The sequence below is a fragment of the Balaenoptera acutorostrata genome, chromosome 5 (genome assembly GCF_949987535.1).
Source record: "Balaenoptera acutorostrata chromosome 5, mBalAcu1.1, whole genome shotgun sequence".
NCBI lineage: Eukaryota > Metazoa > Chordata > Mammalia > Artiodactyla > Balaenopteridae > Balaenoptera > Balaenoptera acutorostrata.
The window spans coordinates 141,891,902-141,918,498 of record NC_080068.1 but is presented as its reverse complement, the minus strand read 5'-3'; the positions used below and the strand labels follow the sequence as shown (position 1 = coordinate 141,918,498).

Here is a 26,597-nt window from a genome sequence, read left to right as displayed (position 1 = left end):
CTCCCTGTGCGCCCACCTTTCAGTGCAGAGCTCGGGCAGGTTCCAGAATTCTACGTTCAAGCCTAGCCTTCCAGGGCGTTTGAAGAGAGGAGAATAGAACATATCTTACTTAACAGCATGTTAGCTTCTTTGATATTTTTTCACTATTTAGATGCATGGTGTAAAGATCTTAAGTTGTACTCTTGCCCCAAGCCCTGCAATTGTTAATTTCCCCCCTAATGAGAAAACCAAGACATAAAGATATTCAGGCCCATGCAGTCTATCACATTATGCCACCCAGAGCCAGAATGACCATCATGGGCCTGAGGCGCCACCTGGCTTTTCCCCCAGAACTGAATTTACTGTTGAAGTGGCCGTATGGCAGATATCCTCAAGGCCTGGTTTGAAGGGTGGACCAGTTCACTCGATGAGCAAGTACAGGCTTTAAAAAGTAAATGACGTGATGTTAAAACTCATGGAATCCTGCACCTGAGACTGTGTATTTCACTGTATGTGGATTTTATCTCAAAAAGAACTGTAAACAAAGATTAAAGTCTAGTTACTGGTTTTGTTTTTGGCAGTGTATGTGTTATCAGTTCTTTTTTTAAAAATAACTTTATCTATCTATTTATTTATTTATTTATGGCTGCATTGGGTCTTCGTTGCTGTGCGTGGGCATTCTCTAGTTGCAGTGAGCGGGGGCTACTCTTCATTGTGGTGTGTGGGCTTTTCACTGTGGTGGCTTCTCTTGTTGCGGAGCACAGACTCTAGGCGCACAGGCTTCAGTAGTTGTGGCATATGGGCTCAGTAGTTGTGGCTTGCGGGCTCTAGAGCGCAGGCTCAGTAGTTGTGGTGCACGGGCTTAGTTGCTCCGTGGCATGTGGGATCTTCCTGGACCAGGGCTGGAACCCATGTCCCCTGCATTGGCAAGTGGATTCCTAACCACTGCGCTACCAGGTAAGGCCGTGTTATCAGTTCTTAAAGTACCTTCTGTTTATTCTAGGCTTCAGCAGATGAGCAAATACACCAAGAATAGTGGGAGCCCGTTCTCCGCTGCTGGGGAGGGAGTTACAAATATGGGACAGGAGAATGTACTGGGGTTACGGTTGGGGTTGGGGTTTGAGGTGTCAGTGTGAATTCATGGTTTTAATAGATGGACATGAGCATGTAGAAATAAGCAGATAAATAGATGTGCACCTGTGTATTCATAGGCATGTGTGGGTATGCGTATCAGTATTTCTTAGCTCTGTCCACTGGAAGGGCCTGGAAGCAACAAAACCCCCCAGTAGCAATGAGCACCCCTTGTGTCCAGATCTTGGTGTCTAAACACCACTCCTCAGTGAAAGGAACAGGGTTCCTTGGAGCAAAACTGATTCCTGGTTTGGAGCACGGAAAGTACAAAATGAACCCTGCACATGTTTTCACACCAGAAAATAAGGAGGTGCTCAGTGCATGATGAGGACTTACCAGAAGGCCCCAGGTGCCAGCTTGAAGGGAGGCAGAGCATAAAAACAGAAGTCCATCGAGTGCATACTGATGGAGATAAATGAGTTTATAGTAAGTGGGGGAGGAGGGAAAGCTTTCATACAGTAAAATGTGGAGGAATGATGGCATCAGAAAGTCTTCTGTGGGGACTTCCCTTGTGGCGCAGTGCTTAAGAATCCGCCTGCCAATGCAGGGGACACGGGTTCAAGCCCTGGTCTGGGAAGATCCCACATGCCGCGGAGCAACTAGGCCCGTGCACCACAACTACTGAGCCTGCGCTCTAGAGCCCATGAGCCACAACTGCTGAACCTGAGTGCCACAGCTGCTGAAGCCCGCACACCTAGAGCCTGTGCTCCACAACAAGAGAAGCCACTGCAAAGAGAAACCCATGCACCACAACCAAGAGTAGCCCCTGCTCGCTGCAACTAGAGAAAACCCGCGCACAGCAACGAAGACCCAACGCAGCCAAAAATAAAGAAAGAAAATAAATTTATATATATATATTAAAAAAAAGTCTTCTGTGGATGTCGAGATACTGGACAGAAGCTTGACGAGGAACAAGATCCATCCATCAACTCAGAGGGCAGGATAGTGCCTCCACAGTGGAGAGCCTGGCACCCCAACCGAACAGCACCAACGCTGCGATGGACTGACGCCCCTTCTCCTGCAGAGAAGTGCAAGGAGGACACACGCGGGGCACCCATCACTCCCGGAGTGCTCCTGCCAGGTCAGCAGGAGACACCAGGCAGCCCAGACTGAAGGGCAGTCCACAAAAGAGTCGGCCCATGTCCAGGTCTAGAGACCAAAGAGAGGCTGGGGGCTTTTTTTTTCTTAATTAATTAATTTATTTTTGGCTGTGTTGGGTCTTCGTTGCTGCACGTGGGCTTTCTCTAGTTGCGGCGAGCGGGGGCTAATCTTCGTTGTGGTGCGCGAGCTTCTCATTGCGGCGGCTTCTCTTGTTGTGGAGCACGGGGTCTAGGCACGTGGGCTTCAGTAGTTGTGGCATGCCAGCTCATTAGTTGTGGCTCGCGGGCTGTAGAGCGCAGGCTCAGTAGTTGTGGCGCATGGGCTTAGTTGCTCCGCAGCATGTGGGATCTTCCTGGACCAGGGCTGGAACCCATGTCCCCTGCATTGGCAGGCGGATTCGTAACCACTGCACCACTAAGGGAAGCCCCAGGCCAGGAGCTTTTAAAGAGACACGACCACTAAGCGATCCTGAATTGGACCCTAGACGGGGAAATAGCCAGAAAGGACATTGCTGATGAAACTGGAACTCGGACTGTGTCACTTTCTCCAGTTTTGATGGCTGTGCTGTGGTCGTGAAAGAAAATGTCCCCGTACTTCAGAAATTCACAATGAAGTATTCAGGGGTGAAGAAGTATGCTGTCTCCACCTTAATCTCAAATAGTTTGGGAAAAGTTACCGGCGTGTGTGTTTAGAGAAGGAGACTGGGAGGAAGGGAGTGAGGGGGAGAGGAGAGAGGATGACACGGCCAGTAGAGCAAGATGTAGACGGCCAGTGAATCTGGGAAAGGGTGTATGGGAGTTCCTTTTACTGATTTTGTAATTTTCTGCAAGGTTAATTTATGTCAAAATTAAAAGCTGCCCCCAAAGGATGGCACATGTGGCTGTAAGACAGAGGCAGCTTTAGGTCCAGTGGAGGTGTTTTCAGACCTCGTTCAAAGTCCTGTCTCCCCAGTTTACCAGCTGTGCTAGTAGCTCTGCCTTTCTGAGCACTGCCTGAGTCCCTGGGCAGATGAGGGGCCTGACGCAGAGGGACTGGGGCCCCACATCCTGGCCTGACTCTGCCTCTGCACCCCCTGAGCTCTGCTGCCTCACCGGCAGATGGCTGCACTTCAGAAACGTGAGGTCAGAAAGGACATTGATAAGAAAGTGGGACCCTCTGGGGCTCTGCCGCATCGTTAAACCCTTTTCCTGAATTGTTTTCTTGGAAAATGTTGATATTGATTTAACACCTTTTTAACAGAACTGTCACCTAGTTGTAGCTGTTTATGCAGCAGTGTCCATCCAAGAATCTGTAGCCGGGTCAGCCTGAGAGCCAGATCCAGCCCCTGCCAGTTTTTATAAACAAAGCTTTCATGGGACAGTCACGTGCATGCTTTGCTTTGACCTCAAAATGCTCCTTATGGTTTAAAAGTGGTTCAGTTTGGGGTAGTTGCTTATTACTTAGTGAATACTTATTCCTGATACTATGCAATTTTGGTGATCACCTTCTCATTAAAAAGATAAGTTTTATGTTTATGGGATTAAAAATTTTTAAATAGGGAAATTAAGAGTTTTATTATAAAAAGTATTTTTTTTTCCTTTGCCACTGCTAGTTTAACAGAAAACAAATTCCCAGAGGCCCCCAGGGCTTCAGCCTCAGCATTTGTGCCTCTGAGAACAGCTTCTGGAGCTGTGCTCTGCCTGCTAAATAATTCACATTCGTCGGCAGCAGCAGGCTAAAGGTCTGCTCTAAATTATGGATGCGTCTCCTGTGATGCTTTGTGTTAAGTATACTGGTGGTTCCTTCTCCGTGAGCGCGAAGGGAGAGCCTCGCCTTTGTCAGCCTGTGGACTGGGATCTCTGGAGAAAGTGCACTAATTTACCTCTTTGGGAGCGTGAGCTCAGCAACAATGTCTCTGTGTGTGGCCCGAGCCTGGGGCCCCGGGGGCTGTGCTGGCTGACCCTGGTATGGACTCAGAGGGGTGGTTTGCGGTGAATGGTTGGAAGTATTTGGTTAAATGGCATCACAGTGGCTCTTATCGGCTCTGCCCAGGTAAAGTCCCTCTGGTCTGTGCCTTGTCGTGGTTGGCGGGGGCAGGCAGACTGCGCGGTCTCCAGGTATGTGTGCCGAGGGGGCCCGTCCACTCGGAGGCCGGTGGCAGTTAGCCCTATTACCTGAACTTGAGTTGTGATTTAAATATTTAAAGTGCTGGAGGTTATGGTTTGGATGAGATATTCTGGTGAGATAATGATGGGTGAAAGCCTTGAGTTACAGAATTATCTATAAAATGTTAATACTAAGGCATTCTTCAAGTTATTTGCAACACGGTAACCTGCATGTTTGTCCAGCCAATGTAAAGGTGGTGGCTTTCCTAGTTTTCAGCAGATCTGAAACAGACTTCGAAAACTTTCTCACCAGGAAAGCATTTCTCTGACTCAAACTGGTGAATTGAAAGGAAAAAAAACCCCAACAGCGACAACAGAAACCAGGAAACGTTCTCTGAAGTGAAGCTCTAAGGTGGGATGTGGGGTGTCTTCCATGGACGTCTTCTTCTTTGGCTGCAGTGTGTGGTTTTCCAAGCACCTGACACCCCAGAGAGACTCAGGCAGTGGCTTAGACATAGTGGGGTTTCTTCCATCACTTGTTCTGGCCTTGGAGTTGGGGTAGGAATCCTGGCGTTCGAAGGAATTTCATTTGTGTTCAAGGGCAGTCCTTCCACACATGTGCACTGTTTTCTGTGTGTCGAGAGCAATTCCAGAGTGAGTTTAAAGGCGGCGTGAATTATGAAATTCAGAACTTGACAATGGCTGTCAAGGCCCAGGTGACTCTCCGTGTGTCACGGACACACGGAAGTGCTAGGATCTTGTCATCCCCTAGGGGTTCTGCACCCACCGCATGGCTCTCCACATTCTTCTGCAAGAAACTTCCACCTAAAGATTCACCAGGAGACCTCATGATGACAAGAACTGTGTACTGACGCGCTTTACGCGGCCAGGCATTGTCTCTAGTTTTCCCACTCTGAAGAGTGTGCACATGCCCAGAGGTCTGGCTGAGGTGGAGGGAAACGGCCGGGGCCGCGGCCTCAGGCAGCGTGGCCTGGCCCTGGAGCTGCTCCTGCAAGGTCACTGCTATCCGCTCTCGAAGCTCCTGGTGCCTGAGTTGGGGCCCAGGGAGCAGGCATTTGGGTCCCAGAAGCAACAGTGTGGGTGTGTCTGCCAGAAGAAACAAAAGGAGCCCGTGGGGAGGCCCGGGGAGGCAGCGCAGGATAACTTTCTGACTTCGTGGGTCAGATGAGAGCTGGGGTCAGGGCCTGCGTCCCCAGCTAAGATGACTCTTCCCAGGAGAGGCTGTGTCTGCAGGCAGAGCCCAGCCCAGCCCTCCACACCCCCCCACCCCCTGCCCCTTCTCAGGCCCAGCGCATCTTTCTGTGCAGGACACCAGTGCCCCTAAGAGTCCACGGCAGGAACCGCCCCGCTCCCGCCAGGGCATCAGAAAAGGCAGGCCTCAGGGTGTGCCTGCCGCCGGCCGGCTGAGCCGCACCGCCCACACCGAGCGGCCGGGCGGTCCTTTCTTTTTTTAATCGTAATGTTTCTTTATCGATTAGACTTTTAAAGTGTCAGTTATTGATTTGTGAGCCTTAAAAAAATAATTCATATTTGCTAAATCTTATAAAAATGAATTAGTATACGGGTCATCTTTCCCTTAACACGTGTATTCGGTCAGCGTTCATTCTTTCCTTCACTCAGTCCCTCCACAAACTTGCAGCGCTGGGCAGGGCCGGGGTTGGGCGCCTGGGAAGCCTGTCCTCCCCCCCGCCTCCCTCGTGTCCTGTGTGCACTGGTCTACATCGCTCTGCCTGTTGCGTGTTGGAATCCACACACCTTTTGTTTGACAAGTAAAAGCTGCGACACCCTTGATGGGTTCAGCTGCTCTGTCTGCAGTTTGCGCCCCACCCTGCCCTCACCATCCAGCCTCAGCCAGACCTCCGCTGGCCGCTCTCCACGTGCAGCCAGAAGGACAAAGTCCCTTCTTTTTTATTATTATTATTAATGGAATGTTTTATTTTTAGCATAGATGTGATGACTTGTTTTTCAATATTTTTTATTGAAGTATAGTTGATTTACAATGTGTTAATTTCTGCTGTACAGCAAAACAATTCAGTTATACGTATATATACATTCTTTTTTTAAAATATTCTTTTCCATTATGGCTTATCCTAGAATATTGAATACAGTTCCCTGTGCTATACAGTAGGACCTTGTTGTTTATCCATTCTCTATATAATAGCTGACATCTGCTAATCCCAAACTCTCACTCCATCCTTCCCCCAACCCCCTCCCCCTTGGCAACCACAAGTCTGTTCTTTATGTCTGTGAGTCTGTTTCTGTTTTGTAGATAAGTTCATTTGTGTCATATTTTAGATTCCACATGTAAGTGATATCATATGGTATTTGTCTCTCTGTCTGGCTTACTTCACTCAATATGATTATCTCTAGGTCCATTGATGTTACTGCAAATGGCATGATTTCACTCTTTCTTATGGCTGAGCAGTATTCCAGTGTGTATATATGTACCACATCTTTATCCATTCATCTGTCAGTGGACATTTAGGTTGTTTCCATGTCCTGGCTATTGTGAATAGTGCTGCTGTGTGAACATAGGGGTGCATGCATCTTTTCGAATTATAGTTTTGTCTGGATATATGCCCAGGAGTGGGATTGCTGGATCATATGGTAATTCTATTTTTAGTTTTTTGAGGAACCTCCATACTGTTTTCCACAGTGGCTGCACCAACTTACATTCCCACCAACCGTGTAGGAGGGTTTCCTTTTCTCCACACCCTCTCCAGCATTTATTGTTTGTAGACTTTCTAGTGATGGCCATTCTGACCAGTGTGAGATGGTACCTAATTGTAGTTTTGATTTCCATCTCTCTAATAATTAGTGATGTTGAGCAGCTTTTCATGTGCCTATTAGCCATCTGTATTTCTTCTTTGGAGAAATGTCTATTTAGGTCTTCTGCCCGTTTTTTGATTGGGTTGTTTGTTTTTCTGTTGTTGAGTTGTATGAGCTGCTTATATATTTTGGAAATTAAGCCCTTGTCGGTTGCATTGTTTGCAAATATTTTCTCCCATCTTGACATTCCCTTGTTTATCGCTGTCCTCCAGGGTGAAATCTGCACAGCTTGGGTGCCCACCTCCCGGCCCTGCTGGCCTTGCCTGCCAGCTCTCCTGCTCCTCGGCCGCCCAGCCACACCGGCTGTGAGCTGTGTTTCTTCTGCCACAGGGCCTTTGCACGTGCTTGTCCCCTTGTGGAAGGCTTTTCCCGCTTTTCTGAGGTCGGTTAAGTTCTGTTCATCCCTCAACTCTCAGTTCAACCATTATTGCCTTAAGGGAAAAAAGCTGGAGGAAAATGTTTTGGTGCTCATACTTTACAGAGTGTTTTTAAAATAGACTGTTTCATCTTTTGAGGATGACCCTGTTTATCGGCATGAAATGTAGCAGGAAAGCTTCTCTGCTCGGCCCCTGATGCTGCCCCTGACGCTGGTTCACGGCTCACATTCTCTTTGGCTCCGTGTGGGGGTCCCCGGGGCTGGGGGCGTCTTAAGCCCCTACTTAGTGACAGATCATACTCTTCCTCCACTTTCCTTTGGTTTATTGGTCTTTTTTCTTATTGATGTGTAGGTGCTCTTAATATAAAGAAAATTAGTCCTTCAGCTGTGTAATGTGTTACATGTATGTCCCATAGTTTATTTGTCTTTTGCCTTAGGTTACAGTGTTTTTTACATACAGAGATTTTATTTTATTTTTTTGAGGTGTAGTTGACATACAACATTATGTTAGTTTCAGGTGTACAACATAATGTTTCAAAATTTGTATATATTGTGAAATGATTGCCACAGTGAGTCTAGCTAACTTCCCTCACCAGGCAAAGCTGCAGAATTCTTTCTTGCGATGAGAACTTTCAAGATTTACTCTCTTAGCTCCTTTCACATGCACGATGCAGCGTTGTTGCTTACACTCGCCGTGCCGTGCCGTCCATCCCCGGGACGTGTTTATCTTACGTCTGGACGTTTGTACCCTCTGACCCCTCCACCCACATTGCCCCCCACCCTGCCCACTGCCTCTGGCACCACCCTCCTGCTCTCACCCACAGAGACTTCAAGTCTGTCTCTGACGGCTCTGGGCGGGAGCCTGCTGGATGGCCTCACTCAGGTATCTCAGAGAACTGTCCGTGCTTTCTTCTAGTATTTCTCCGACTTCACTGTTTACGTTTAAATCTTTGGTCCGTGGGGCATGTATTCTAGTGCGTATTGCAAGACCCCCAACTTGGTCACTCTCCAGCTGGTCACAGTTGACCCTGTAGCACATGTATCGAGTGATCCGCTTGTGTCCTGTCCCAGTGGCGCGTCTGCTTCTGCAGCGGCATCGTTCAGGATGCAGGTGTGCGACGTGTATCACGTTGGGTGGGGCTGGCCCTGCCGCCGTGCTTTGTTTTGTGTAGTTTTCCAGCATTTCGTGTTTAGTTTTCCACATGAACCTTTACACTCAGTTTGTCTGGTTCTAATAGAACGTGTATTGGGAAGTGTGTTGGGAGGAGAGGTTAATTTGGGGGGGATGGGTGTCTGTGGTGTTTGGTCCTTTGTTGCCCCGGTTACTGGACACAAATCATACGTGAAGACGTGGGGTCTTCCAGGACCCCAGCCCCAAGGAGAGAGAGGAGGAGAGTGTGAGTGTGTGCCTGCCTGTGAGTGTGTCAGGGTGCGTGTGTGAGCGTGTGCCTGCCTCTGAGTGTGTCAGGGTGTGTGTGTGAGTGTGTGCCTACCTGTGAGTGTGTCAGGGTATGTGCGTGAGCATGTGTGAGCGTGTGCCTACCTGTGAGTGTGTCAGGGTGCGTGTGTGAGCGTGTGCCTGCCTCTGAGTGTGTCAGGGTGTGTGTGTGAGCGTGTGCCTACCTGTGAGTGTGTCAGGGTGTGTGTGAGTGTGTGCCTGCCTGTGAGTGTGTCAGGGTGTGTGTGTGAGCGTGTGCCTACCTGTGAGTGTGTCAGGGTATGTGCGTGAGCATGTGTGAGCGTGTGCCTACCTATGAGTGTGTCAGGGTGCGTGCCTGAGCATGTGTGAGTGTGTGCCTGCCTGTGAGCGTGTCAGGGTGCGTGTGAGCATGTGCCTGCCTGTGAGCATGTCAGGGTGCGTGTGAGCGTGTGTGAGCGTGTGCCTGCCTCTGAGTGTGTCAGGGTGCGTGTGTGAGCATGTGCCTGCCTCTGAGTGTGTCAGGGTGCATGTGTGAGCGTGTGCCTGCCTGTGAGCGTGTCAGGGTGCGTGTGTGAGCATGTGTGAGCGTGTGCCTACCTGTGAGTGTGTCAGGGTGCGTGCGTGAGCGTGTGTGAGCGTGTGCCTGCCTCTGAGTGTGTTAGGCTGCGTGTGTGAGCGTGTGCCTGCCTCTGAGTGTGTCAGGGTGTGTGTGTGAGCATGTGCCTGCCTCTGAGTGTGTCAGCACGCATTGAGGAGTGGGTTTCCGGTCACATACACACAAAACCGAGAGCTGTTCTCGTGGGGAAGTTTTGTGTGTCGGAGTCTAAGCAGAGCAGTTCCAGGTGGTTCTGTGTACCCTGGTCCTCAGCTCCCTGCCTGGGCACTGCGGTGCACTTAGCGACAGTACGTGTTTCTCCGGGTCCTGGGAACCCCACCGGTGCCCCTTTCTCTCTGCTCAGCCCGCCCGTCACCCAGCCCTGGCTCCTGGCCCGTCCCGACCTCAGGTGGACTCACTCGGAGCCCCTGCCGTGCCCGCGGCCAGGGCGGCCGCGACCTGTGATGAGCATCCTTGTCGGGTGTGCGCGTGTGTGGCCTCAGGAGGTGGGTTCGGTCTCGTTCCCACTCGGCCCAGTACCCAGGGTGCCCAGAACGATGTGGCCATGGTGAGGGCACTCGCCGCACTGTGTCGGCTGAACGCACCTCCTGTAGAAGACAGATGGTGAGGGCCCCGTGGGCAGGAGGGGGACAGGCCCGCAGGTGAGTGAGGTCTGTGCTGGCCCCGCAGAGCTGAACGGCGCCGACCTGAAGGACTGCGTGAGCAACCACAGCCTGAGCAGCAATGCCAGCCTCCCCAGCGTGCAGAGCTGCCGGCGCCTGCGTGAGCGGAGGGTTGCCAGCTGGGCCGTGTCCTTCGAGCGGCTTCTGCAGGACCCGCTCGGAGTTCGCTACTTTTCTGTGAGTCTGACGGGCAGCGGGCACCTCCTCCAGCCAGACCCCAGGGCAGGGCTGGGCAGGGCAGACGTCTCCTCCTCCTGCTCCTACCCCGGGCGCTCAGGGCCAGGGCTTGGAGGGAGCCTCTGTCTGCTGTGAGGGGCATCAGAGCTTCTTGTGAACCCTTGGAAGCAGCTGCCTGCTAGCCAGGCCAGCTACTAGGAAGGGATGCTCAGCCCCTGAGAAAGCAGCTGGGAAGGCCCAAGTGGTCCCAGTGAGGGCAGCTTTTACGTTTGCTCCCAGGTAAATTCTGGAGAGGCGCTTGGAACCCCTGGTTTCTGTGAAAGATGAAGATAAGAATAAAGTAGGAATAATGAAACAGAGCACAAGAGGAGGGAGGTCCCACCGCCACTACTGACGTACCCTTTTCTGAGGATTGTGTGAAGGTTAATCTATGGCGTTTTTCTTAGGATTTTCTAAGGAAGGAATTCAGTGAAGAAAACATTTTATTCTGGCAGGCCTGTGAATATTTTAATCATGTTCCCGCACACGACAAAAAAGAGGTATGTTTCTTCAGGCTGGGAAGTGGGCGTGGTTAAAGGGCAGGGTGATCTGAGCGTAGGTTCACACATAGTGCAGTTTGAAAAGTCCGTGTAAAAATATTTTCACACGATTAAAAAAAATTCTTTTTCAGAATGTTTCTTAATATATATGATATTTAATTTTGCCTAAACATAGCTTGCATAAATGGCCCTAAAACTTTCAGCACATGTGCTGCCACTCCGCGTGTGGAAGGGGATTTAAGAGAAAATCCTGGGCGGAAGAGCGTCCTAAGGATGCCCGGCCGTACAGCCGCCCTTGCAGGCTGCGTGGGGGCAGCTGAGCCCCCGCTGGTGTGGGTGCTGAGCCGCGGCGTGACCTGCCCGGAGGCAGCCTGTGCCCCTCCCTCAGAGGGGGCCTCTTCTTGGCTCCTCACGCTCCGCGCTGCCCAGAGCTCCCTCCCCCTTTGGCGAGACCACACCATGTGACGCCACCCGCACTGCCCGCACCCGGATGCCCCGTAGCAGCCGCACAGCCCCGGTCTTTGGAACATTCAGATTGCGCTTTGACAGAATTCAGAGAGGAGCTGATTTATTGAAAAGTTTCATACTGGCTGGTACTGTTAGTTAGTATCCAAGCAAGAAATATTTACTAGGCCCCAAGAAAATGTGTCTCCGTTGCCTGGACGCGTGTCAGAAAACACGTGTGTGGTCTGCATGTCCCACTCACGCGCTGTCCCGTCAGCTCTCCTACAGGGCCCGCGAGATCTTCAATAAGTTCCTGAGCAGCAAAGCCACCACGCCGGTCAACATCGACAGCCAGGCCCAGCTGGCGGACGACATCCTCAGCGCCCCGCACCCCGACATGTTCAAGGAGCAGCAGCTCCAGGTGACAGCCCGGGGCGCGGGCAGAGGACTCGGGTCCCGGAGAGCAGCCCCCGCAGGCACCAGGCTGCGAGGAGAGTGCCGGGGGGACCCCCACCCCTACCCTGCCCCACCCCGCCCCCTGGGCTCCATCTCAGAGCCAGGGTTCAGCAGGGCCCTGGAGCAGGACGTCCCCACCACGGCGTTCCTGACTGTTGACACTCTCCCTTGTGCATCTGTGTGTGATCACAGGTTCATGGACGGTGATATACATAGAGGTGGATAGATGTTTGGATTTTTTTCAGTTTTAGGACATCACTGTGATGAAAAGTGTGCATTAGACTTAATGTTTTTTAGAGCACATGTCCACTGGCCTTAGCAGAGGTTACTTATGTTACTGAGTCATATGAATGAGGTTTAAAAAAATGGAGGAAGGTATTTTCAAGTCAGGTCTCACTTCCTTTAGGTTTCCAGTTGCCTTTGATTTCATTCTTATTTAACAAAGTAAAGATTCTCCAAGATTGCACCTTGGCTGTCCTGAGGCCACTCAGACGCTGGCTTTACGTGGGTTGTTGGAACTGGCTGATCGTAAGCGCGGCCACCGAGGGCTGGCGTGTTATGAGAAGTGTGATCAGACATAAAGGAGCCTGGGCAACGACTCCAGGGGCGATGAGGGGCTTTGGGAACAGGCCCTGCTGCGCGTGCGGCCTGGCGCCGCCCCGCACCTTCAGGGCCAAGTGTCCAGTTCCGTGTGTCACTGGACAGCGCTGTGTTTCCTCGGCAGATCTTCAACCTGATGAAGTTCGACAGCTACACTCGCTTTCTGAAATCCCCGTTGTACCAAGAGTGCATCCTGGCGGAGGTGGAGGGCCGCCCGCTGCCCGACGGGCAGCAGGTCCCCAGCAGCCCCACATCCAAGCACAGCGTCAGCTCCGACCACTCCAACACGTCCACACCAAAGAAGGTGCCCGTCCCGGCCGCGCTGGCCCCCCAGATGAAAGCTGTTCTGCAGAGATGACAGCAGACGCCCCTGTTGGCTTATCCCCTCACCCGCAGGGAATGCAAGGCCCTCTTAGCACTCGTACCTCCCATGCGTCTTGTCTGAGGCTCTGGTCGGGGCGGGGGGCTCCAACTGCCATTTCTGGAGAGGCTGGCGGGGCTGTGCCTCTGGCCTTGAGGGACCTGGACCCTCGTGCGGAGCACCTGTCTTGGCAGCCTGCTCCAGCTCCCTTTCCCGTGCATTTCATGTGATACTAAATTACCTGCACACTGTTTGAACAACGTTTTCCATTTGATGGCAGTTGAGTGGAATATCGAAATCAGGACGGTCCCTGAATGAAGAGTTGGGGGACGAGGACAGCGAGAAGAAACGAAAAGGAGCGTTTTTCTCTTGGTCAAGGACCAGGAGCACCGGGCGGTCCCAGAAGAAGAAGGACCAAGGCGACCGTCCAAACGGTTCGTGGTTTGTCGTGTGCAGGTGGGGGAGGGAGGGGGGCGAGGCCCTCTCAGGGATGAATGAGGAAGTGTGGGCTGTGCTTGTGAGGTGGCCCTTTGGGGCAGCCTGACTGGGGAAGCAGGGGGCTCTAGGGCCCTCTGAGAGGGGGCATGGTGCATTCTAACCCCCCAGGCTAGGGCGCCCCACAGGTACCACCCTCTTCTTGCTTGAGCAGTAATGGGTGCTCTTGGTAGAAAATTTGGAAAATACAACCAAGTGAAAAGCAGAATATACAGGTGTCCTGCCCTCTGTCCACCCAGACAGCCTCTTGCTTTTCTGCCGTGTGCAGAGAGGTACACGAGCTTTTGTAATTTCTTTAAGGAAATGTGACACCATAGTTTGGGTACCAAGCATTTTCAAAATTGTAATTTCATTATTGTAAATTTTAAAGGTTGCCATCCTAGATCTTCTCTGCCTTGGTTTCTTTCTCGGATGTGGCTGAGAAGACAGTGTGAGAGGGACAGGGACGGGGCTGGGACGCGCCGGGAGGGGGGTGGGTGGAGGGGTAGCCGCCAGGGCCGCGGGCCGGGGCAGAGAAGGGCGGGGCGCACGCTGGGCGCCGGAAGCACGCGCGGGAGGGTTTGGCGGCCTTTTCTTCTCCACAGACTGTCAGGAAAGGGGTTATTTTCCGGGAAGTAACCTGCAGGCTCCAGACCTGGCCCCACGTTTAGGTTGGGCGGCTTATGGAGGGAGCTTGGACAGGGAGCCCCTGGGGGAGGTGGTGCCTGTGCCCTGCCAGGCGCCTCAGAGGGTTTACCTCCTGCTTCGGGCCGGCCGCAGGCAGCGCTCACGCCCGCCTCGCAGAGGGCAGCGTGGGGAGGCTGTGGGCTTCTGCGGTGCCCTGAGGCTCCGGGGCCCTGCCCGGGGCGGCCGGTACAGCTGTTCTTCCACAGGGAAGGGCAGCCGGAGCTGGGGGTGGGAGCGGTGTCGTCCGTGCGGCCGGGGACCCCCGAGGGCCGGAGGTGGGGGAGTGCCGGCCTCTCTAGGTCTGTGTCCCCACGCGGGACCCCAGGAGACCGGGGTCCCCATACCCGGCACATCTTTAGAGAGCCACCCGGAAAGGCCCTAAGTCCTGACTCCAGGACGCTCCCCAGGCATCCTGACTCTCTCGCCTGGCAGTCCGTTGCTTTTGGCAGGTGGGTCAGTGGGACCTGGGGGCCTCCGTGTAATCAGGCCCCCTGCTCCACCCGCAGGCCCCGGCACAGCGGCATGATCGGGGCCCTAGGCCCTGTGTTTTTAAAGGTCCTTTCTGTGTCAGAGTTCTCGCGATTTTTAGATTACAGTTAGCTCAGTCAGTGACATCGGGTGGCGCGATTGTCAGGACTTTACAGGAAGACGGGACGTGAGCCGTTGGTAAAAGATGCCGTAACGGGCTGGCACGTGAAGCCACATGTTGAGATAACAATTCCAGATTAAATGAAGGGCAGGGAGGCCCTGCACTTGCTTGCGTTTTGACCTGCAACGAGGCAGCAGGAGCCGGGGGGCCGCGCGGGCGCCAGCAGAGCAGAGCGCGGGCTGGGCGGGGGCTCCCGGCTCCGGCTGTGTGCCAGGGGCGAGGCTGCGCCGCCGCAGGGCCTCCGAGCCTGGCTCCCGTCCTTCGAGTGTGTCTGTTCAGCCTAAAGGAGGTGTGGGGCTGTGGGGGACATGACCACCCTCGGGGGGTTTCTGCATTTCTGCATTAAGCGAGCAAGCGTGAAGCTGGTGCTGTTGGGTGTTCTGAGTCCCTGTGTCCCCTCCAGACCCCCTGCACGCCAACGGAGGCCTGGGCCGCCGGGAGTCACAGGGCTCCATGTCCTCGGCCGGGAGCCTGGACCTGGTGAGTCCCCGCGAAGCCGTGTCCCTCATAAAGGAGCTGTTGGGTGGATGGGGAGGGCACCCCTTGAGCACTAGGAATATCTCTGGGTTTATTTCTGAGACCTTTTGTTCCCGTTCAGGCACGTTTCTCTGGACGCCCACGGGAGCGGGCAGGTGCTCCTCTTGGTCTTGGCACCTGCACGTCCCGTGAACTCAGACACCCCCGTGTCTCTGCCTGTGCGCTGGGGGCTGTGCCGACGGGGCTCTTCCCCGCCGGGCCCTGCTGCGGGCCGGGGGCCCGGGTCCTGCCTGGCCCTGCGCTCTCTCCTCATGCCCCGCTGAGTTGCTTGTCTGGCCCAGTTTCCAGTTAGGTGGAGGAGGCACTGGGCTGACCTGCTAGCTGGTTAGCTGTCGTCTGATAGCAATTTTGGAAAACCCTATTGTTGCCGGCCTCCTAGTCGCTTGAGATGGTCAGGCAGTAGTGAGTGTAGAATGTCATTTCTTCTTCAGTTATGACAATACCAGTTAGAGCCGTGAGGGTGGACCACGCACCAGTCAGCTATTGCTGCCTGACAAACCATCCCAAAACCCAGTGGCTTAAGACAAAGATCATTTATTATTGCCCGTGCGTCTGTGGGAAGGGCATATTTGGGGTCATTTTGCAATCAGTCTACCACCTGCAAACTAGTTTTCTGAAGTAATATTTGGGAGAAAGAGATTTTCAGACCCTCGGAGGACAGAGGGGTAAGGAAGTGACAAGCAGGGCAAGTCGGGCATTAGAAGGAGGCATGCGGGGAGCCGTCTGTAGCCAGGAAGCGGTGCTGTGACTCAGGGACCCAGAGGTCTGCCACGGGGAGCGCGGCCGCGGGCTGGCCCCTGGTCCGGCTCCTGCCCCGAGCACGTTGGAGCCCTGCTCCGAGCAGTGGGGAGGGGCCGCCTCCCCGCTCTTGCCTAGTCCAGCCACAGCGCAGACATCACGTCGCAGGTGCTGCTGTTCTGGAAGGCTCGCTTCCCCATCCTGCAGGCGTGTCCCCCACCGCAGGGCCTGGCAGTGGGACAGGTGGGCGGGGCCACATCCCCCGCGCCGGGCAGAGGTGGTGGGCGTTCTCTGGGCAGAAGGCACCCCAGGCTGCAGGCTGCCTGCAGGGCGCACCCCCGGCAGCCCCGCGGAGGAAGGAGCTGAGACTCCCCCGTGCCCCTCACACGCGGCCTCCCCGCGCCCGCTCCTCGTGACCTGGGGCCAGGGTCTGAGGGGCCTCACACCCTCAGGTGTGTGCCGCTGCCTCTGAGCCTTGGCCCGGCCGTCCCGCCCCCTCTCCCAGCCTCTTCCCTCCGGCCCACCTGCTGTCTGTCCGTCCATTCCTCTCAGAAAGGCCTTGGGCCTGCGAGGTCGGGCAGAAAGAGCCAGAAAGGTGACCAGAAGCAGCAGAGGTTGCCTGCTTTGTCCGTCCCCAGCTCCTAGGCTGAGAGACGGGCGAGGCAGCTCCTGGTCCCTAGATGGCCTCAGTGGGCTCTGCAGGGTGACTCCATGTGCTTCCGGGTCAGGGAGGCCAAGACCGGACCCCTGAAAACAAAAGTGGGAAGGCCCATCCTATTCTAGTAGGAAAGCTAGTTAGCATGGCCCTTGTAAAAGTTTAGACTCAGAGGTTGGAGGCTGGGACAGCAGGGACGGTGCCTGTAGTTGAGAGGGGGTGGCGCTCTCTGTTAACTAGCAGCCCCACAGCTTAGCGGCCGCGTGTGCACAGCGCGCTGTGCCTCTATCGGGACGTGTTTGCATTGTGGAGCTGGGTGTGCACGGGGAGCCGCCCTGCTGGGCCCCCCAGGCGTGTGCAAGCTACGATGGCCCTTCCCCGGGGCCTCCCCGCACTTTCCCTGACCCTGAGCCCGCCCCCGTGTCTCCCTGCCCCCAGCCAGAGGCCTGCAGGACCCTGGCGCCCGAGAAGGACAAAGCCGCCAAGCACTGCAGCATCCAGCTCCCCGACGGGACGGCCTGCGTGGTGCTCGTCAGGGCGGGGCTCTCCATCAAGGAAGTCCTGGCCGGGCTCTGCGAGCGACATGGCATCAACGGGGCTGCCGTGGACCTCTTCCTGGTGGGCGGGGACAAGGTACAGGGCTGCGGAGACCGAGGGCCTTTCCTTTGGGGGCGTCTGCCCTGTGGGAGATCCTGCCGATTGGGGAGCCGGCCAATCTGCGTGTGTTTACCTAAACGTGCGGGTTCCCTGCCGCCTTGGCCTGTGTTGGGCCTCGCGGCCGACTCTGCTCTGTGCTCCTCTCTGTGCTCCTCGTCTGAACCGTGCGTGTGACGGAGGTGGGTCCTGAGAGCTCAGTCTCGCTGCGCAGAACCCTCTGCGGGCTCACAGCAGCCGGTCAGAGAGCTGAGGCCTTCCCTCCAGCTGTGGTGGGCTGCGTTTGAAGCTGCACTTTGCTTCGTGCAGCTGTGCGCCCTGGCTCCCACTGACGTCCGTCTCTCTTCCTTTCGTGTGTTCCGTAGCCTCTGGTGCTGCATCAGGACAGTAGCATCTTGGAGTCCAGGGACCTGCGCCTAGAAAAACGCACTTTATTTCGGTAAGAGAAATGCAATTGCCGTTTTCATGAGGTTTCCAGAGCCGCAGGCTGTTTCTGGCCACTTGCCCCGCTGGCCTCCGCTCTGCTGGGGGTGCCGACACCCCCGCTGTGAGCTCAGAGGGGCAGCTGCACGTGGCCCCAGGCACCCCAGGGGCCAGAGGGTCACGCTCCCCGCCTGCCGGCGACCGCGGCAGGGCTGCACCCGGGGCAGGGTCGGCCCGTGGGGAGGGGCCGCTCCTTGTCGGGTGTGACAGTCCTGGCTCAGCCCCGCGAGACCCTAAAGAAGCCCCCCTGTGGGCTCTCTTCTCGTGCAGAACCTGGGGCTGCCTTGGTGATCCCCGTGGGTGCCACGCTGCTCTGCTCTTGAGACGGAACGTCCACGTGACAGTTGCCGCGTACTTGTGGCAAACGTGCTCCTGTTTCTCCCCCTCTAACCAGGCTGGATCTGGTGCCGATTAACCGGTCTGTGGGACTCAAGGCCAAGCCCAGCAAGCCAGTCACGGAGGTGCTGCGGCCCGTGGCGGCCAAGTATGGCCTGCGCCTGAGCGAGCTGGTGGCCCGGCTGGTGAGTGACCAGGCTGGTGAGTGACACGGGGCCCCTGGGCCCCCGAGCCGCCCGCAAGCTCAGCGCTGCCTGCTGGGGCCCAGCTTGCCCCTGTTGTCCGTGAAGCGAGCTGTGGCTGGTGTAACGGGAGGACGCCGTGGGGCCGACCCAGCGCCTGTGTGCAGCTTCTCCACCCAGCAGGCCCTGGGGAGGACGTGGCCGCTGCCCTCTGGTTTCCCACCCTTTGGTGGAAATGCTTGCTGCTTATTCGTACCGTGGTTGTGCCCTCTGGGGTTTGGGTTGGTATTTGAGATTTGGGGGTTTTGGCCCAGGGAAACAAATGAAAACCTTGCAGCCTCCCGCCGTTTGCAAATCTGATCAGATGACGGCACGCGCTGGCGTGTGTGACCCGATCTGCACCAGCCTGTCGGGCATCCGCTGCTCGGCTGTCCAGCTTCCCACAGGCCGTGGGTCTGGCAGCTCTCTCTGGCGTTTCCGCGCCGGGCCGTCGGGTTCCTCCGTGAATGGGTGAAGGCGGGATGAGAGCAGAGCCCCCGCCCCTGTAGCCAGAGGGCGGTCCCGCACCGCCACACGTTTGCTTTGAAATGCGGTGACTTACGACCCATTGGCCTGTGTTCTCCTTTCTTTAGAAAATATACTTTATCAGAGCTACGATTTCAAGTATTTTTAGGATTTTTATTTTCTCTGAAACGGGCTCCATAATTGTTCAAGACTTTGACGTGAACGAGAGGACCCGTTAAATTGTTTTCAGACTTCCCGAGGGTAACCCGAAGCCCTCTGCCCAGCACACTGCGGGGTGGGGGTGCCGTCCTGGAGTCTAGAATATGCCGAATGGAGAGGGACGTGGCCTGGGTTCCATGTGGTCTCCCTGCTCGTACTCTGTTGAGATCCTAAGCGATCCTTAGTCCCCGTGCCTGTTTCCCCATCTGTAAAGTGGGGTGAGTCACGGAAGCATGCTCATGGGGTCGCTGGGGGGCTTCAGTCCCAGAGGGCTGGCCAGTGGTTGGGGCTCCTTCCCCGCTGGGCTGCTGAGGCCTGACCGGGAAGAGTGGTCCAGCTGCCTCAAGGCTCGGGGCCGGGAGAGTCGGGGAGGGTGGTATGGGGAGTCCTGTGGTTGGGCTGTGAGGATGTGGCTTTCCTTGGACCCTCCTCCTGACCCTCCTTAGTGAACTGTGGGCCGCGAAGTCGTGAGCCAGGCAGGACCCTGCTAGCCTTGGTTCGTTCCCCACTCGGCTGGAGCTCTGTCTGCGCGTTTGGTAGCTTAGCAACTTAAGAGCCAGACTACAAGTTCAGATTGTTTTTTTGACAGAGGATGTGGGACTTGAACAGAAAGCTAGTCTCCCCAGGAGAGAAGGGCAGGATCCCGGGCCTCAGACGTGCCTGCTTCCTGCCCACAGGGAGGCATCTCCCCGCTACTCCCATGCCTCCTAGTGCATTGGGGACCAGTGAGGTGGGCTTGAGGTCCCCTCCTCCAGGTTGGAGGTAATGCTGAGACTTAGGCCAGCTCGACTTAATGCCTAAAAGCACCAAACTTGTGGACGCAGATGGTAGCGGCGCCCGCCAAGTGCTCCTCCACCCCTGGGCCTTCGACTCGGCCCAGTGTTGCCAGCAGCCATCACTTGGGTGACAGCCTTGTCAGGCGGTCTCCTCCCGGCGCCTGCGTTCCGGGCAGGCCCGCTGGCGCTTGGGATCCTGGTTATTGCACGTCAGGCGTCTGCGGCTGGCCCTGCCGAGGTGACAGGACCTGGGGTCACCTGGCGTGTGACTCCATCAAGCCTGGGATGGTCCTGCTGGCAGATGGACCACACGCAGTTGTTCTGGAAAGCTCCAGCCTGGGTGAGCCGCTCATTGCGCCGTCTCTGCCTCTAGAGTGGAGAGAAGGAGCCCCTGGACCTCGGAGCCCCCATCTCGAGTCTGGACGGACAGCGGGTCATCTTGGAGGAGAAGGACCCCTCCCGAGGGAAAGGTGAGCAGGATGATGCTTCCCTGGTCCTTCCCGCCTCCTGGGTCCCTGAGCTCGGCCCCCTGAAAGCTCCCAGCCCTGCTGCCCCGTGGTCTCAGAGTGACACTGCAGATGGCCTCACTTGGGTTTAGGGTCTCACGGGGCCCGGCGACCCCCTGCCATGGCCGAGTCCAGCCGTGGCTGGGCGTCTGTGGGCAGGAGACCCTGGGACCAGGAGCACGAGGGCCTCTCGCTGGGACCCCTGCACGTCTCCTCTGCTGTAAGAAGGGGCGGCAGGCCCTGCGAACGCCCTGCGGTCGCTCTGAGGGTCCAGCATGCCCTGGAAAGTGCTCTCTTCCTGGGAGGCCTCCCTATCCCTGTGCACAAGGGACCTAGGACCCTGGGGCGTCGCTGCCCCATGTCGGCCCAGCAGTGGCTGAGGTGGGGGGCTGGGGCCCCCTGTGCCTAGTGCACAAGGAATCGGTGGTTTACAGGGCCCTTTCCCATACGCTGCCTCAGCCCCGCAGCCCTGCCCTGGGGACGGGGACCTGCACTCCCAGGTGGGGGCAGCGGAGGCGTGCCTCCTGGAGAGAGCCTTCTGGAGTCTACTGAGCAGGGCGAGGAGGTGGCCGTGTCAGGAGCCGCCCCCTCCCTTCCCCGGGCTGGCTCAGCTCTGAAATGGGCTACCGATCACTCGTTTCCATCCCCAAGGGTGACCCGGGCTGCGGTCGCCCTTCTGCCCTCGGGCTCCAGTGCCTGCCCCTTGTCCCCCTGTGGGCCCATCTGGGTTCTAGAGAATGCTGTGTGCGCTTCTCCTGCGCGGTAACTGGCCTCAGGGGGCGAGCGGCCTGAGCGGGGCACGGGTGCTCAGCACCTCCCTCCAGGGGCTGATAAGGTCGGACCTCCCGGCTCGCTTGTGCACAGGTGAGTCTGAAGGCACAGCTGCGGGCAGGTGCGTGCAGTGTGTTTGGGACGCTGCTCACAGGCAGGAGGGCTGGGACTCCGCCAGCCCATCCTGGGCCAGGGAGGTGGTCTGTGGACCACAAGGGCCAGCAGGGGCCAGCCTGCAGCCCTGACTTGGGGCAATGGCCGTATTTGAAAATACATAATAAATGTGAGACTCTCCTACTTTCTAAAGACGTTCGTACCTGAAAGGCGCTTTCACTCAGCACGGGACCACAGAGTCCCAGTAGACACAGTCAGCCTCGAGCCTTCTCCCCGTCGCCCTCATGCACACCTCGCCCAGACGCGGCGGGCGGAGGAGGCTGGTCCTCTGTCCCTTGACCCCGCAAGGGTGCTCAGGCCTGAATGCGCATGTAGATAAGGGGCCTCTGATACCTTTGGCTTCTGTACAGCTTTGATCTCAAAGACGTATAAACGTGATTATGTTAAATGTTGAGATGGATTTGCAATTCACTGCAGTTTTGTAAAGCTTATGTCACTATGTTCAGCGTCCACAGATAAACAGAAAAGTGTGCCCATCAAACAGAGCGCAGCTGTAAATGCCAGCTCCAGAAATCACTCGGCTACGGTAATTCGCCTCCTCACCCCGCCTCGCTCCTCGCCTGCAAAGCTCAGGGGCAGGCGCCCCCAGCGGCTCTCTGCCCTGGTTGGGCCTGCACCCTGGGTTGGGGGGGTCTTCTTAGGGTCCCTTTGTGGTGCCTGCTCCCACTAGCCTGGGAATCGCTGGGTGGGTGGGTGTGCCTTACGTGCTATTCTTTTGGAATCTTTATCATTGCGATTGATGTTTCTGCAACGCATGTGAAGTCCAAATCAATGCAATCTGTGTTTCAAAGACCCTTTTTATATAACTGATGAACTGTGTTGTCATGTGTCTGAAATGTGAGTGGAACTTTGACTTTCCTTCTGACGCAGGGAGAGGAAAGAACACTAGGCAAGTCTAATTCTATTAAAATTAAAGGAGAAAATGGAAAGAATGCTAGGGATCCCCGGCTTTCAAAGAGAGAAGACTCTATTGCAAAGATTGGGAAAAAAAAATATCAGAAAATTAATTTGGACGAAGCAGAGGGTATGTGTACTTTTTAAAACTTCCACGTTTTTCGTGAATGCAATGTCAGTTTTCCAGTCCAGTCACTAGAAGCTTCTCTGAGTTACTGACATTGGGGTGGCCGTGACCCGTCACACTGAGCACTCGCCCCTGTGTCTGTCTGCAGCTGTCGGTGTAACTCTACTAAAGCCCCAGTTTTCAGACCGAGAGCCGGGCCCTAGGAGTCAGGGAGCCCCCATGTGGGGCTGCAGCAGGCGGTCTCTGTCCCCCCTCACAGCCGGGTCCCGGCTCAGAGGGGGGCTCGGGACCAGGGTCCACGTCCCTGAGGGTCCTCGCCAGGAGGAGGCCGGTGGGAGGGCCCGGGCCTCGCTGGACTCCGCCGTCGGGGCCCTGAGGAAAGGCTGTGCGTTCGGCCATGGGGGCCGGATGCCCGAGCCGCCCCCGGGCCTGCAGGACAGAAGAAGGATGGCATGAGAAATGGAGAGGAGGCGTGGGGGACTTCCTTTTCTTCCGAAAGCTCGTGACAGAGAGACGCTCTAGGAGCTGTTCTGCGCCCTGAGCTGTAACCCGGGGAGCACTTCCTGGGCAGGTCAGCTGGGCTAGTCACAGCTCCCCGTGGCGTCCGGCCACGTGCCAGAGTAAAACACACGCCCGCTCTGAAGTTCTCGCGTTTCTGAGCGCCGTTAAGATTTGAGCTTTTAAGCTCCTTGCTGGTCAGAAGCTCAGAGTGTAACTTAAGCCTCGAGAAGGCTCAGTGTAGACACCATCTATTTTGGATGGTGAACTCGAGTTACAACTGAGAATCCACCCAGGTAAGAAAAAGAAGAGCTCTGGGGAGCCAGCCAAGAAGCTGGACGTCCCCGGCAGGGCGGAGGTGCCGGGCGGGGGCGGCCTGGGGGACTGAGGAGCTCCCGGGGCGGGGTGCGCGGCGGGGAGAGGGGTCGAGGGCGGGGCGCTGCTCACAGGCCCCCTCAGGACCGCCCTCTGCCCCGGGTGGTGCCCCCGAGAGGCCTCCCGCACACGGCTCTAGGCTGGCCCCCCGCTCCGGGTGCAGGGGTTCCTGGCCGGGTCAGGCCGTGGCGCCTGGTCAGCGGCCTCCCTCCTGCTCAGGAGGCGGCATCAAACGTGGGCGGAGCGCAGACATGGGCCGCGGGCGCGGCGGCCCGGAGCCGGTCCAGGGAGGAGCGGAGCTGTCTGCGTGGCCCGCGGCCTCCCTGTGGCTGTGCCGGTGGGAACAGGAGGAAGGGGGAGGGCCTGGGGCAGCGGGACAGGGCTTTGCAGACGCGCTTGCTGTGCGTGCCGGAGGGTAGACGCGCTAACACTTGGTCAACGTGGGTTTTCTTCCAACAGAGTTTTTTGAGCTCATTTCCAAAGCGCAGAGCAACAGGGCAGACGACCAGCGCGGGCTGCTGAGGAAGGAGGACCTGGTGCTGCCCGAGTTCCTGCGTCTGCCGCCTGGCCCCCCGGGGCTCGCCCTCTCCCCGTCGGCCGCCCCCAAGGCCTTCTGCACGAGACCCGCGACAGGCCACGGCGAGGAGAGCGCTCCCCGGCCCTGCGAGAGCCCGGCCACCAGCCCTGGCTCGGCCGACAGCCCGCCTCTCTGCGCCCCCGGGACCCCCAGCCCCCCGGCGCAGGCGGCGGAGGCCAGGGGCGTCCAGACCGTGGAGGGCGAGCACGGGGCCGACCTGACGCTCACGGGGGAGGGGCACATCAGCAGCCCGAGCAGCACGTTCCTGCCGCCGCCCCCCACCCCGCCGGCCTCGGCCGCGCCTCCGAGACCAGGTACCTCTGGGCATGACGCCCCTGCTCCTCTCTGACCCCGCTCCTGCCTGCCCGCCCGCCGGGGTCGTCTGCCCGCTGCTGTCCGCCCAGTTAGAAAGCGCCAGCGGTGGAAAGTTACCCCCTCCGCCCCTTAATCCCTCTAAGGAGGTTCCAGCGTGCCGGCCTCCTTGGGTACTCTGTTGGTCGTGGCGACCTCTGCCTTCTCTAAAAGGACCCGGCGGCCACTGAGGTCAGAGTGTGGCCAGGATGGGCGGCGGGGGGCCCGGAGGGGGTGTCCCCCTGTGGTGTGACGCTCGTGAGCGGCGCCCGCACTGGGCCTGGCGGTGCCCTTCCGCCGCCTTTCCCTGGGTCCCCGGCAGTAACGCCACCAAGCAAGGCCCTGGGAATTTCTGCAAGATGTATGTGTTACTTTTATTACAATCTGGATAGCTACCGTTTTTAGTATTTTAATCTCAAGGCTGAAAAAAACAGTGTTTGTCTTGAGCAAGTGGGTGAAGCCCGTGTGATTTAGAGAAGGAGGGCTGCGCTGACCCTGCAGGGAGGGGTGTTCACCCTCCGCCCATCGGTCAGACAGCAGGTGGGGGCCCTGCGTGCTGGGCGCCGGGATCCCCACGGGGTTCCCTGACCCCGGGTAGTCACAGGCGATCCTCCAGACGGGGGCACGAACGCGTCACGGTGAGCAGAAGGGCTGGCGGTGGGGCCGTTCCTTAGCCGTGTGAGTGTCAGCAGGTGAAGCGAGGCCCCCGGCCTCCTGGGAGAGGGGCTCCTGCCCCGCACTAGGGCCACGGCCTGTGTCCGCGGCCCCGAGGTGTAGGGGAGGAGCCTTGTCCACGCAGGCATGTGCCCGTGGAGCCCCTGGTGCCGCCGTCCTCGCCGGCGGGCTCCGTGCTGTGCAGACACTAGCCGTGGCTGCTGTCGGGGGTGGCGGGAGGCCCCTCTGGTCTGAGTCCTGCCCCAGGACTGGGTCCTGTCGGACCTGCAGCCGCATCTCCGTGGAGACCCAGGGCGGCATTGGTCTCTGGCTCTGTACCCGTGGGGTACTGGCGCTTTGGGGACTGGCTCTGCGGGCCGGGCTCCCGGCGCCCTCCCCACGGAGACAGCCCGCGGACGTGAAGCCGGGAGAAGCCGCGGCCTTCCTTGCATGTTGCCTGCACTTCGACCTGACTTCCCTTCTGCTCTTCCCGTAGACACCTGTGTGTAGTTTTACCTGTGTTTTGAGTCTGTGGTCTTCCAGGAGAAATAAACTCTGCATCTCATCATTGGACTGGTTTAAAGCGCTTTCCTTTCTCACTTGAACATCTGTTTCCTCTTTAGAAAACTACAGGTGTATTTTAATCCAGGGAAAACATTGCACATTTTAATGGAATTCATGGGTTTACTTTAATGTACTGGCTTTCGAAAATAGACCATTCACTCACCAGATATTCTTGAGCGCCTCACGCACATCCGCAGACACAGCTGTGTAAGGGCGGCAGTAACAAGCTCCACCAGGAGGCTGGGTGTGAAAGTGGGGACACCGCGAGGGGCTGGGATGGAGCACACGGGGGCCACGGCCCTCCCCTCCCTGAGTGTTCCGGGGTCGGGGGCCGGGTGGAAGAAGGGTGGGGTGCCAGGCGGTGGTGGGTGAGCCGGCCGGGCCAGATCCTTCCGACCCGCTCCCCGTAAACCCAGAGCCCAGGCTCGCTGACTGCCTGCTGTCCAGCCATTTCCTCCGAGCTCCCGCCGGGCTCCTCCGGCTCCACATTCTGGGCTTGGGGCATTGGGCCCACGCGGATTACCCAGTGGGGGGCTCAGCCCTCCCACCTCTCGCCCGGCAGCGTGGGCAGCGTGACCGGCGAGTTCTTGCATTTCCCAGGGGCGTGGCTGGGGGCCGTTGGTGCCCCCCTGTGCACTGGTTGTCCCTGGTGAGTAGGAACCCAGGTGGGGACCCTGGATGCTTGGCTCCGTGGGTGTCCTGAGCAGGGAGGACAGGGAGGGGCCGTGAGGGTCTGTGATCGGCCAGCGTCCTCCTGGGGCTGGGAAGGGCCTCCGCTCCTCCTCCTGTGCGGTGCCCGCTCGCCCTGCGAGGCCCTCGGTGGGACGGCCTCCACGTTGGGCTCGCCGGACGGATCCTCTGCTCTTCCTGTGTACCTTGCGTCCACCTTTGTGACGCGGAACCGCACCCGAGGTTCCCCAGCCAGCGAAGGGCGCCGCAGACACCCTTGGGCCGGCGCGCGTCTGGACCCGGCGCTGAACTGTATCCTCGGGGTCCAGAGGGCAGGGTTCATCCAGACCTCCTGCTGATTCTAGCTGCTGTGAGCTGTCTCCTAGGTGGTGGCCACCGTGGCCCCTCCGTGCAGGGCGAGAGACACCGCGTGCTGATGCCGCCGCACCCTGGGCCGTGCAGCCCGGGGCAGGTCGGGGGGCTGCCCGCAACACGTCCCCATGTGTGGAGGGTCCCCTCAGAGCCGTGCTGCGCCTGCACCCCGGCCCTTGGTCCCCAGCACCCTCGTACGGAGAGGCCTGGGAGTGCCCGAGGCGGCCGAGGGATGGAGGTCTTTGAACGGCCGCGTGGCCCAGGCACGGAGCCTTCACTGCGGGACGCAGCCTTCCAGCGTAGCCTGCCGTGGATTTGGTCCTAATCCCAGCCACCTTCCCCACTGTTACCTGTTCGGTTTCCAGCAAAACTCTG

The 26,597-nt window shown here is 57.3% G+C and overlaps 1 protein-coding gene across 9 annotated transcripts in view; it reads left to right on the top strand.

The window, feature by feature from the left end:
* RGS12 (regulator of G protein signaling 12) overlaps window positions 1-26,597 on the top strand; it is a 123,074-nt gene that overhangs the window by 90,096 nt on the left and 6,381 nt on the right. For 4 of the 9 annotated variants that reach the window (XM_057546601.1, XM_057546606.1, XM_057546605.1 and 1 more), the window contains 13 exons: window positions 10,227-10,396; window positions 10,843-10,935; window positions 11,657-11,800; window positions 12,560-12,739; window positions 13,077-13,230; window positions 15,010-15,086; window positions 16,975-17,169; window positions 17,556-17,629; window positions 18,068-18,194; window positions 20,064-20,160; window positions 21,588-21,667; window positions 22,012-22,165; window positions 23,495-23,926. In XM_057546601.1, coding sequence (XP_057402584.1) covers window positions 10,227-10,396; window positions 10,843-10,935; window positions 11,657-11,800; window positions 12,560-12,739; window positions 13,077-13,230; window positions 15,010-15,086; window positions 16,975-17,169; window positions 17,556-17,629; window positions 18,068-18,194; window positions 20,064-20,160; window positions 21,588-21,667; window positions 22,012-22,165; window positions 23,495-23,926 — 1,977 coding nt within the window. Of the gene's footprint in view, window positions 1-9,900; window positions 10,043-10,226; window positions 10,397-10,842; window positions 10,936-11,656; window positions 11,801-12,559; window positions 12,740-13,076; window positions 13,231-15,009; window positions 15,087-16,974; window positions 17,170-17,555; window positions 17,630-18,067; window positions 18,211-20,063; window positions 20,161-21,587; window positions 21,668-22,011; window positions 22,166-23,494; window positions 23,927-26,597 lie in introns of those variants that run through there. The other 5 variants (XM_057546603.1, XM_057546604.1, XR_009008340.1 and 2 more) reach the window with 4 other exon arrangements.